This window comes from Cryptomeria japonica, chromosome 3 (genome assembly GCF_030272615.1).
Source record: "Cryptomeria japonica chromosome 3, Sugi_1.0, whole genome shotgun sequence".
Classification (NCBI taxonomy): Eukaryota; Viridiplantae; Streptophyta; class Pinopsida; order Cupressales; family Cupressaceae; genus Cryptomeria; species Cryptomeria japonica.
Genome location: NC_081407.1, coordinates 236,733,898 through 236,745,450, shown reverse-complemented (window position 1 = coordinate 236,745,450; position 11,553 = coordinate 236,733,898). Strand labels below are relative to the sequence as shown.

The 11,553-nt window shown below is 30.2% G+C and overlaps 1 protein-coding gene across 1 annotated transcript; it reads left to right on the top strand.

Moving 5' to 3' along the window:
* Window positions 1–1,066: 1,066 nt before the first annotated feature.
* LOC131074360 (uncharacterized) lies at window positions 1,067–2,399 on the top strand. Its single transcript, XM_058010955.2, has 3 exons — window positions 1,067–1,279; window positions 1,544–1,612; window positions 1,705–2,399. Exons 1-3 carry the CDS (start codon window positions 1,106–1,108, stop codon window positions 2,155–2,157), a joined length of 696 nt encoding a protein of 231 aa, XP_057866938.1. The 5' UTR covers window positions 1,067–1,105; the 3' UTR covers window positions 2,158–2,399.
* Window positions 2,400–11,553: the final 9,154 nt, after the last annotated feature.

The window sequence follows — 11,553 nt, the reverse complement described above, 5'->3', positions numbered from 1 at the left end:
TTGTTTATCTTTATCAAAAACATATTTTGATTTTTATGATACCAGAATAAATTAATATTAGGTATTTATGTTGAAGGAGTATTATGCTCACATATGGATGCAAAACGTCCATCAATAAAAACTAGAAGCATTTAATTTGATGTGTTTGTGACACTTAAATGCATAAAAGACAAAAAAAAAATTATTATTTTTATTTAATATTTCTTTTAATTATTTAATCCTAATTATATCTTCACTTCCACCTCTCAACTACCACTCAATCTGAGTTTAACTATCAATCAATTCTTCTATCTCCATCGTGCAATTAGTTAACTTTGTAAATATCTCAATCTAATATTATTAAAAAGTGCACTTATATAAAATAAGAATATATTAAAACATAGTAATAGAATCATATCTTAATAATATTTTAATATTAACTACAACACAATAATATAATAATTTTTTAAGTGAAATAATGAACAAATATGATATCTTTCGGTATACTTTATCCTATATTCCTCTAAAAATAAATATGCTAGTTTTATATATTAATAGAATCTGATATGCTTATTTATAAAAAAACATCTTAGTTTAATAAATATTATAAAAAAAAAATTTAATAAATATTAATTAAATAAAACAGCTCTAGCAGCCGTTTTTTCCATGGCTAGTTTATATTTGTTATTTTGTGTGGGTGGTGGAAGCACTCGAGGAAGCAGGCGAGGTGAGTTCTCCCAAATCCAGGCTGGAGATAATGTATCTCGATTGTACCGTAATGTTTATAAAACGACGAGCCCTGTCGGTCTTTTGTTTGTTTACCCATTGCCTAACCAAAACTTTCTACGTGTCTCCGCATTTACGTCTGAAACGCGTTCTTGTCAACGACCACATACAAGAAACCCTAACGTTGCATATGCATAAAAAAGCGAGAGTTACCTAACCGTGTCGCTCTCTTCAAAATGCTTTATACGCGTGAGAAGAATCGAATATGCATGCCAACTATGCGTACACGCCATTCTGCGCTGTATTTGCATTCTTTATATACCCCACTTCGGTCTGCACAGAAACCATACTGCAAGATCAGTTTGTTCAGAATATTTTTTTCTAAAAAGCCCAAAGTAAAATGACCGTTTCTAATGAGCGTGGCCATAGCCAAATGGTGTCCTTCGGCATCTTCAAACCCGAGGAAGGCTGCGACATAGACGATGCAGTAGCCCACATGTCCACTGTCGCCTCTCTGCTCGAAAAGACCCACAATCTCAACGTCGCCATTCTCAGATCTCTAGACTTTTCATGGGTATGTATCATTTTTTTCTTGAAACATTTTTTGGTCATTCCTTATATTAGATTTTCACATATATTGCTGCTGTTTATGAATTTGATTGTGTGTAAATCTTTTGTATTAATGTTTCAAATTAGAATGTCATAGAACACATGAACAAAATGAAAAATAATGAAATGTGATCGTCGATAAAAATTTAACACAATCCAATCTAAAATCACAGCAATCATTCATTTACTAAGTTTCTCTCTTATAATAGTGCCCTGTTTATTTATGCAGGCTGCTGTATTTGCAGCATACAAAGATGGGTCACAAAATGAGGACAAATCGACATTAAATCTGCCTGAGGTATGTTTGATATTCATCGTCTTAGATAAAATAAGCATCTTCAGAATGGGATGGTCATGAGATTAATGGTGTATTGGGTGTGCCCTTTGCAGGCAGCAGCATTCACCAGGGGACTGAAGTGTGCAGTAAGAATAGTTGATTCAGGCTGGTTCCGCTTGACTTCACAACAAACAGTCAAAGGAGCGCCCTTTGCAGAGCTCTTGCTTGGAGATATTGTGAGTATACGCAGAATATACTGTAGTTGGAAGATACAGGACATTCTCTCTTACTCCTGCCTCGCCATTCTCAGATCTTACTTTAACAGCTTCAAAGGAATGATCTCGGCTTCCTTTTTTGACTCCTTGGACGGGAAGCAGATAATTGGGTTTGAAGTGTGGGACAAAGTAGAATCCGCGTTGGCTGTGGAGAAAAATCCACAGAGAAATCCTGCGCTGGCATATTGGAAAGATGTGGGGGCGAAGGAGGTGAAGTATCATGTATGCCAGGTTGTGTATGTTACCTACTCAAGGCTCTCTCAAAATGCAATAGTTGGCTTTCGAATATAGTTTCAACTACTTCGACAGAGTCGGTGCATTTTTGGTGGTTAGGCCGGATAGGGGGTTTTGGCAGTGTTGTAATATACAAACGGATTAGTTTCTGATTTGAAAAAAGAAATTGAATGAAACTTATACATTCTTTCATTAAATTTGGTGGTTTACGACCATTTTTCAAAGCCACTGGTTTTTTCTATCAAGCAAGTAGGATGTGTTTTTTGTAAAGTAATATTTATGTCGAGAGGTATCTATAATGACATATAAATATCTGTAAATAAAAAAATGATTTTCAATAAATTTGATGTGTAGATGAAAGGTAAATGCATGCATGTTTTAGTTTCTCTATAAGTATTATTTTATTAATCTGAATAAAATAGAATCATTGCCACTTGTCTCTAAGTATATGAAATTGTTACATCTTTAATGTGCAGCATTATTAGCTCCATGTCTTTCTTGACAACTAATAAACATGCAAAACAATTATGTGATATGTTTAGCATTATTTTACATATATTTTTTTTAGAATATAAATATACTAGTTACTTTACATTAACTAATTAATGTCTTTATTCATTTTAAAAAAAGACTATAGAATGCAATTCAAAAGGTGGATATAAAAATTTTTACTTAAAATTCTACTTTACAAATTAATTTAATAATATATTAATTTAGTAAAAATTGTTAGACATGATATTGATGTTTATGTTGATAAGATTTTTTTTCTTAAAAATAATGAGTTCCTATTTTATGCTAATAGACATTCTCCTTTGAGAAGGAGCAACTTTTCATTTTTATTCCAATAAATATTTTTCTTTTAGAAAAAGTGAGTTCCGAAAGAATTATAATAAAAGAAAGATTGCTTGAAAGGTCTTAAGAGTTCAGTCATAAAATCAATTTTAATCATGATAGCTTATATATTACTTCTTTTTTGATGTCCATGTTCATGTACTCCCATTTAAATGTGTATATATCCTCCATATTAAAATATGTTCTTCAATATTAATCTATAGATGTTTATAATTTCTTCCATTTGTGGATAGAAGGGTTTGTAGATAGATACATATTTCTTTAGAATACTACCTTGTCATTTGAATTGTGTGGTTTCTAAAACTTTAAAGTTTGGATTAGAGAAAGAATAAGGTATTTATTGTTTATTTATTTCTTTTTACGTTTTGTTGGTTTCTTTTTGTATAGTATTGCATACACATTAGTTGGGTTTATTATAAGCGCAAATATTTTGTACATGTGTTCTCTTTATTAGTTCTTGTGATTTTCTTGAAACAAATCTATTCAAATTTATCAATTTTCTTTTTCTTCTTTATCGAATTAAATTGCTTCTTTGCATCCTTAGAAAGTAATATCATCACTAATGTAGTTTCCAACATTGTTTGGCTACTTGTTGCACATAGCTTTAATTGTTAACCATATGATATTTGACTTTTTTACACACATGATTTTAATTACTCTACATAAGATATGTAAATCTTACAAAGTAAGATGATTTATTTTTTAAGTTGTTCAAATTATTTCTCATTAGATGTGCTATTTTCTCTTTGAAAAAATCAATTATTTGTATTGGTTTCTTATTTTACTGATGATATCCATGTGAATAAAAGTGGAATAAATATTTTCATAGATATCATAGTAAAACAATAATGTAATAAATTGTTTCAATTTACATCTTGTTTTATCAGTTTTATATGTTCTTAAGGAAATAGAAAAATAAATATTTTCATTAATGGTAAATAGGTTAAATGGCTTCTCCATGATTGTTGAAATTGAAAATTTTTTTAACAAATTAAATATTAGCTAATAATATTGATTCAATAAATCGATATGAAACAAGTTTGGAAAAAAATATTGAAATAAAACTGATTGATGCTTATGACATCCCCAATAAGGGATCAATTGAAAAACATAATATTCAGAGGAATTAAAGATTAGAAAGATATAAAAGCCAAAATGACACATTTAGAAGGATTCTTAGAGAGAATAGTAATAATCAAAATATTAACAAACATTATGCTAATTGTTCACTTACCTCACAAATAAGACAAAATTATTAAAATGTTGGTATGAGGTCTATATTTATATTAAACTGAAATGTTGCCGGTCAAATGGAATGAAACATGAATCCCCCACTACCCTCAACAAAGATATACATTTTCATCTCCTCCCAACTTCTCTTTTTATCTTATTTGTCTAACTACTTTCTTACATTTTTATGTCCAAATGATCACTTTAGATAAGATAATTTATTTGAGAGTAAACTAAGGGAGCTCAAATATTTTAAATATTTGATATTTTTAAATATATGATGTAAAATAATTTTGCTCAACTAAAATCTTACACAATGAAAAAATAGTTTTTGAGTTATGATACAAGAGAATGTGTGCTCATCTAAAATATTACACTCCTTATAAAAATATCATGTTGTAATTAGCAAAGTTAGGAGGTATATGAAATTGGATAGGGACTAGGAACTCACTTAGTTACCACTTCTCTTTCAACCACCTTTACTTTCATGCCCAATGCAAGATTGGAGAGGGACTGTGGAGTACAATGCAAAGGTAAAAAAATCTAGGTGATAGAGAATTGAATGGGCAAATATCTTCTATTGGAGTTTACTCATCTAACACCTTGGCATGACCGCACACTCAGAGTTCTGCGAGTCACTCTAATGAAGAACCAATTGCACCTACTTATTAGTGGAAAAATAGAGATATAATTGGATGGAATGATGACTCGATATTTTGACTCAAATTTCATGATCTTTCATCATACATTTATATTTAACACATGCTCCAAACCTTTATCTTAAACCTCATACTTTCCATCACTATGACTGGTTGTAAGGACTATAATATGTTTGTTGAATGAATGATAATATGATATGTGAATGCTTAGATTGTGTATGAAATATGATAGGTTTATATAATTAAGATCATGTAGAATGTTAGCATGTACTAACTTGATACGTAGAAATCAAACTAGACTTCCTAAATCAATTCCTGCACTTGAAGACAAACCCTATCTCATTCCTAAAACAACAAGGAAAAACACAATTTGAATAAGTAAATGTTAATGTACTTATCCAAAACTATTGGAAGGATTCCTACTATATAAAGACTTCCTCAATAGTTGACTATCTTTCTTAGTGGCTACTATTTAGTAAGATTATATTGTGTAGTTTCATTATGGATATTTATGTTCTTAAAGTGTTTTTTTTGTTTTGTATAGTCATATTAGGACTCTAAGAATGTTTATATTTTCTCAAAAATTTAATAATCATCTTCCTTAATGTATGCAATGAGTGATAGATAGAAATAGGTTAGTTAGTCAAGTTTAGTCTATAAATAAATCCAAGCCAGACCAAATATGGTTAATGAACCTCTTTGGTGTAAGATTATGATTGTGAAGCAATTTACATAATATATTTAATGTATATTGGATGTTCATGAATAATATATTATGTTGATAAAGATATTTCATATTAATGTTAATTTGAGAGGATCCTATTACCCCATGGTAGGGCCCACTTGAGGTAATGTAACTCTTTACATTTTATTTTTGCATATTAGATTCAGTTTGTAGCATAGAATATTGTTCTTTTGTTCAAAATCCTAATGCACCATTATTTCTTTAATGAGCATAGAATAGTATTACTGTTTGAATGTTATTATTATGTACTTGTTATTATGTGTTGTTCTTGTTACTCTTTTTTATTAGGGTAAGTTAGTTTCTTTGTACACTTTACTTGTAATATGTTTTTCATAAATATTAGGAACAACAACTTAGGTAAGGTCATAGTGCATATATAGTGTCATCCCATTTCAAGTATATGTCAATGGGTTGGCAAGATTAATCGTAACTTATAATCCATTAGAGTTTTCTCAAAATAGGATGGTTTATGCCTAAGTTATAGAAGTTGGTTAAGTTAGCCAAAATTATTAGTGGATATAAGGAGCTCTATCGGCTTTTGGGAGCTAAACATTTAATGGAAAATAATTAATGTTATCAATACTCTTTTCTCTCTAGATAAATTATGTTAATTATTTTAGCTATAAACGTATTGATTATGGGCAAGTGTTCCCCTTAATAGAAACTCACTTTGATTTCTAAGCCTTTGCTTCCACACTTTGGTATGCGGTGGTTGGTAGAATTGTTAAAAATCTCTACAATTGAATTAACAAGTTGTACATTCTTTAGTAGGTAATTATAAATTTTCTCAAAGTTTTGATAGCAACATATGTGTATTACTTTTCTTTTTAGCTTCTTGTGATGGCTTCTTACTTGAGAATTAAAAAACATCTCAAATATTTTCTCTAGGCTTTTAGTGAAGGATGTCCTAGTTTCCATAATGTGTCTTGGGATTTTTATTGCCTATCTTACAAGGTTGGAGGTTTAGGCCTACCATCAATCTATAGCCTAATAAATTCATCATACATTATATTAATTCTAGGTTTCCTTTAGGGAATCTAACATTGAAGAGTTTGAACTTTACCACTCTACTCACATTACATGAAATTATTAAAAAGGTTAGATCACCTTTGGTGTAAAGACCACCATGGTATCGAATTAACATAATTCACAAATCACACATAATCAAGCATAAATATTTTCCACATGTTCAAACATACAAGATCAAAGTCATGAAATTTTAATTCAACATGAGGATTTAATACATAAGCCAATATCAAGGAAAAATATAAGGAAATAATACCCTTTATAAGAAACCACAAGGTCAAATACAATGAATACATAATGTAAAAATTGTGAATACCACCCTAACAGGGAATCCCAACATTAATCTCCCCTTTTTAAATCACCAACGATAACATTAACAAAATGCTTAGACACCCAATCACAAAGCATTTACACTTCCATGAAAAAAAAAATTGACATGAAGAATACCTAACCCAACACGAGGATGCCTAGAAATGCAATATTGGAAAGAGTAATGAAATTTGTGCAACATCACATATGTACATTGTAATGCTATTGTAATGATACAATGCACACAAGATTCACTAAGCATACATAAGTAGACAGAAGCATTAATCCTTGCTCATCTGTCTGACATCATTTCATATACTTGAGTTCCATCTCATAATACAATCAATAATGAAACAAGAAATACAATTGTACATCTATTATTGAATTCAAATAATATTTTAGGGCCATAATGCATCATGAACAACTACTTAACCATTGATGTAAGAGTTGAATAATAACGAATCAAACAATTTCTATTAAGTAAATAATTACACAATCCTTGTATGTCAATCATAATAATATCATTAGGATAATAGTTTACTTGAATTCAACACTTCATAAACCAATATTGATCCATACTCTTTAATATTCTATAACCGTTCATTTAACTTTTAAAGTAAACCTCCTTCTAGACTAGCCTATGGCATATTTATGATTATTGCATTACCTTATTGTCTAAAAGGTTAACCTACACTTAATCAAATGTTTCATAAGGAAATAGTTTATATAGAATTACTTAAATTACTACCATTACTATAATGCAATGCTCAATTCTTTTTAGAAACACAAGACATGGTTATTATCATCAATTACAAATTTCCAACGTTCAATTATCTATAATCTTTGAGATTCATTATTTTCCCATTACTTATAATATCTAATGTATGCTTAAGCAATAAGGTAGATAAATATTTTCATTTGTTTCCCTTGCCCTTGGTTTTGATTTATTTTCTTTGATATTACAATATTTCTTATACTTCACATGTTTGCAAGCAAGAAGTTAGTAGAGCAAATAGTAGCCAATGAAGTTAACATCATATTGTAAGTAATTTTAAATTCTTTAGTAGATATATAAAAAGTTTAGACCTATCCCTCTTTAATTAATTAGAATTTTTCTTTTAAATTATTTAATATTAATTAGAATTTATTTTATAAAGCAAAAGGAAAGGCTAAATTCTACTTATGTGCTAGAGGAGTTCAAATGCAAATCCAGACTGAGAAGACTTGTCCTTTGCATCGACCCTTACTAGAGTTAACTCGCCAGATCTACAAGAGACATGGTCATAATAAGACAAATACTAGAAACTCAGCCATAAATTAAGAGAAAAAGAGTACTCCTACATGCCTTGATTGGATCAACAATCTTGCATTTATATGATTAAATTAAACTTTAGCAACATTGTATACTAACATAGAATTATATATTTTTTAAAATACAATAGTTGATTTATGTGTTGCTTCTGGATTTGATTGTGCGAATATTATTTTCATCAATGTTTAGGATCCATCATAGGATGGGATAGAGATCACAAGGAATAAAAATAGTTCTATCAGGATGAGATTGTGTAAATATTTTTACTCCTTATGATCTCTCTATCTCATCCTGATGATGGAGTGTGATCGGAAACATTGATGAAAAAAATATTCACAATCAAATCCAGAAACATCACACAAATCAATTTTATGGATTGTAGAAATCTACTAGCTTTAATAAAATAGTTCTCCAAACTTTTTTGGATGACTAATTTATATTTTTTTTTTAACTTTGTGTGGGTGGTAGAAGGACTCAAGGAAGCACGCTAGAGGACGTATGCCTATGCTACAGTATATTAATTAATTTCAGTTCGACTCGTTCTGTAATATATATATAGCGAAGAGCCGTCCCCATTATTATGTTCTTGAGCCATTCCCTAACAGCAACTTTTTCCGTGTCTCCCGCATTTATGGCGGAACATGTTCTCTTCATTTTATAAATAAACCAGAGTTACCTAATCGTGTCGCTCTTTTCATATGCATGCCAACTACGCACGCACCACTATGTGCTCTATTTGCGTTCTTTATATCACCCCATTTTGATCTGCAGAGAAACCAAACTGCAAGATCAGATTGTTCAAAATATTTTTTCTAAAAAACCCAAACTAAATTGATTGTTTCTACTGAGCGTGGCCATAGCCAAATGGTGTCTTTTGGCATCTTCAAACCCGAGGAAGGCTGCGACATAGACGATGCAGTAGCCCATATGTCCACTGTGGGCTCTCTGCTCGAAAAGACTCATAAACACAACGTCGCCATTCTCAGATACCTAGACTTTTCATGGGTATGTACCATTTTCCTTCTGAATATCTCTTTGTGCATTCGTTAATTTGATCTATAACGTTGATTGTTGCTGTTTTTGAGTATTTTTTTCATTAACGTTTCAAAGCAATGATCTATTATCAGAATGTTGTCCACCATAACCAGATAACGAATATGAAATATGATCGAAATAAATATAAACTCACAATCAAATCTAAAAACAACAACAATCATTGGTTAACTTAGTTTCTCTCATATAAGAGTGCCTTGTTTATATATGCAGGCTGCTGTATTTGCAGCATACAAAGATGGGTCACAAAATGATGACAAAACGGCCTTAAATCTGCCTTAGGTATGTTAGCTATTCATCATATTAGATTAAAAAAGCATTTTTCAGAATGGGCTGATCATGAGATTAATGGTGTGTTGGGTGTGCACTGTGCAGGCAACAGCATTCACTAGGGACTCAAATGTGCAGTGAGAATAGTTGACTCAGGCTGGTTCCGCTTGAGCTCACAACAAACAGTCAAAGGAGTGCCCTTTGCAGAGCTCTTGCTTGGAGACCTTGTTAGTATACGAAGATTATACTGCAGTTGGAAGAGACAGGACATTCTTTCCTATTCCTGCCTCGCCATTCTTAGATCTTACTTTAACTGCTTCAAAGGAATGATCTCGGCTTCCTTTTTTGACTCCCTGGACGGGAAGCAGATAATTGAGTTTGGAGTGTGGGACAAAGTAGAATCCGCGTTAGCTGTGGAAAAAAATCCACACAGAAATCCTGCGCTGGCATATTGGAAAGATGTGGGGGCGAAGGAGGTGAAGTACCATGTATGCCAGGTTGTGTATGTTACCTACTCAAGGCTCTCCCGAAATGCAATAGTTGGCTTTCGAATATAGTTTCAACTACTTTGTCAGAGTCGGTACATTTTTTTGTGGTTAGGAACTGCCGGATTTCCCACTGAAGAGGGGGTTTTGGCAATGTTGTAATATACAAACGGCTTTAGTTTCTGATTGGAAAAAGAAATTGAATGAAACATATACATTCTTTCATTAAATTTTGGTTGTTTTCAATCATTTTCCAAAGCAACTGGTATTGCCTATCAAGCATGTCGGATTTACATTTACCAAAATAATAATTAATTTAGATTAATAACTGTTTAATATGTTTCCTTTTCTAAACGAGGATTATGGAATGTAATTCAAAAAGTGGATGCAAAAGTTCAAGCATAATTGTCTATTGCATATAATAATTAATTTATTTTATTAATTATAGAACTATCATAGTATATTAATTTGATAGGCATGGGTGCACTTTCTTCTAAGTGATTTTCTGTTGATAAATATTTAATAGAAAATCCAAAAGCAATGCATTAAGAATGAATGAGTATATTGCAGAATTTGTACTTGTTCCAGTTATCATCACTTAAATGAAAAGCCTTGCAGAAGTTACCCTTTTTATATATTGTACCAAAAACATTGCATAGGTTTGTCAACTCCCCAAGCAAAGTGGCCATTTGTTTGTCTCTTTTGCTCCAAAATACACATTCATACATATTTTTCTCCCATTTTTTTTTATTTTATTGTTCTTAAAATAATTTTTAACAATATTGTTTGAGTGGGTTTTCAAATTTTCAAAAAGGAATTTATATTGTAAGAAGAAAACTCAAGATATCATGAAAAGAAAAATTGGTATAATTAAAAGAAAATTTGGTATATTGAGAAGAAAACACACACACATACACAAGCATTCATTAAACACGAGTTTACATATAAATTTCTAAATAATGTCGGTGGGTCGATAGGTATTGTTGATGGTTGTTCTTAAATAATGATCAAATATGAGTTAACATATAGAATTTGCCAACAATTTTCAACATAATAAATATCATGAGCTATGTTTAAGAAATGACTCAATATGAATTTACATGTACAATTTTTGAACAATTTCCTATTTTGGTGACTTTGATAGCTATACTTAAAGATGTGTTAATGTATTATTGCATTGTTCGATTAATCAAGTAAAAATATTGATTTTAATTATTTCATAAATAAACTCTGAAATTATTTAAATTTTTTAATAATAATTAAAAATAAATAATTTTATTATATTAATTAATTAGAAATATTTCACAAAAATTTAAAAAATAATCTATATATAAAAGATTATTATATATATTTTTTAAATGAGATAATTAAAATTAATAATAATTTATATAAATATTCTTTAATTTTTTAATGGACTCCACCTTTGAAATTTATACTTAAATATATATGATTATGAAAACTAAGATTAAAGAATTTAAAACTTAAACAAATACTTTATTATATTTCCATAGA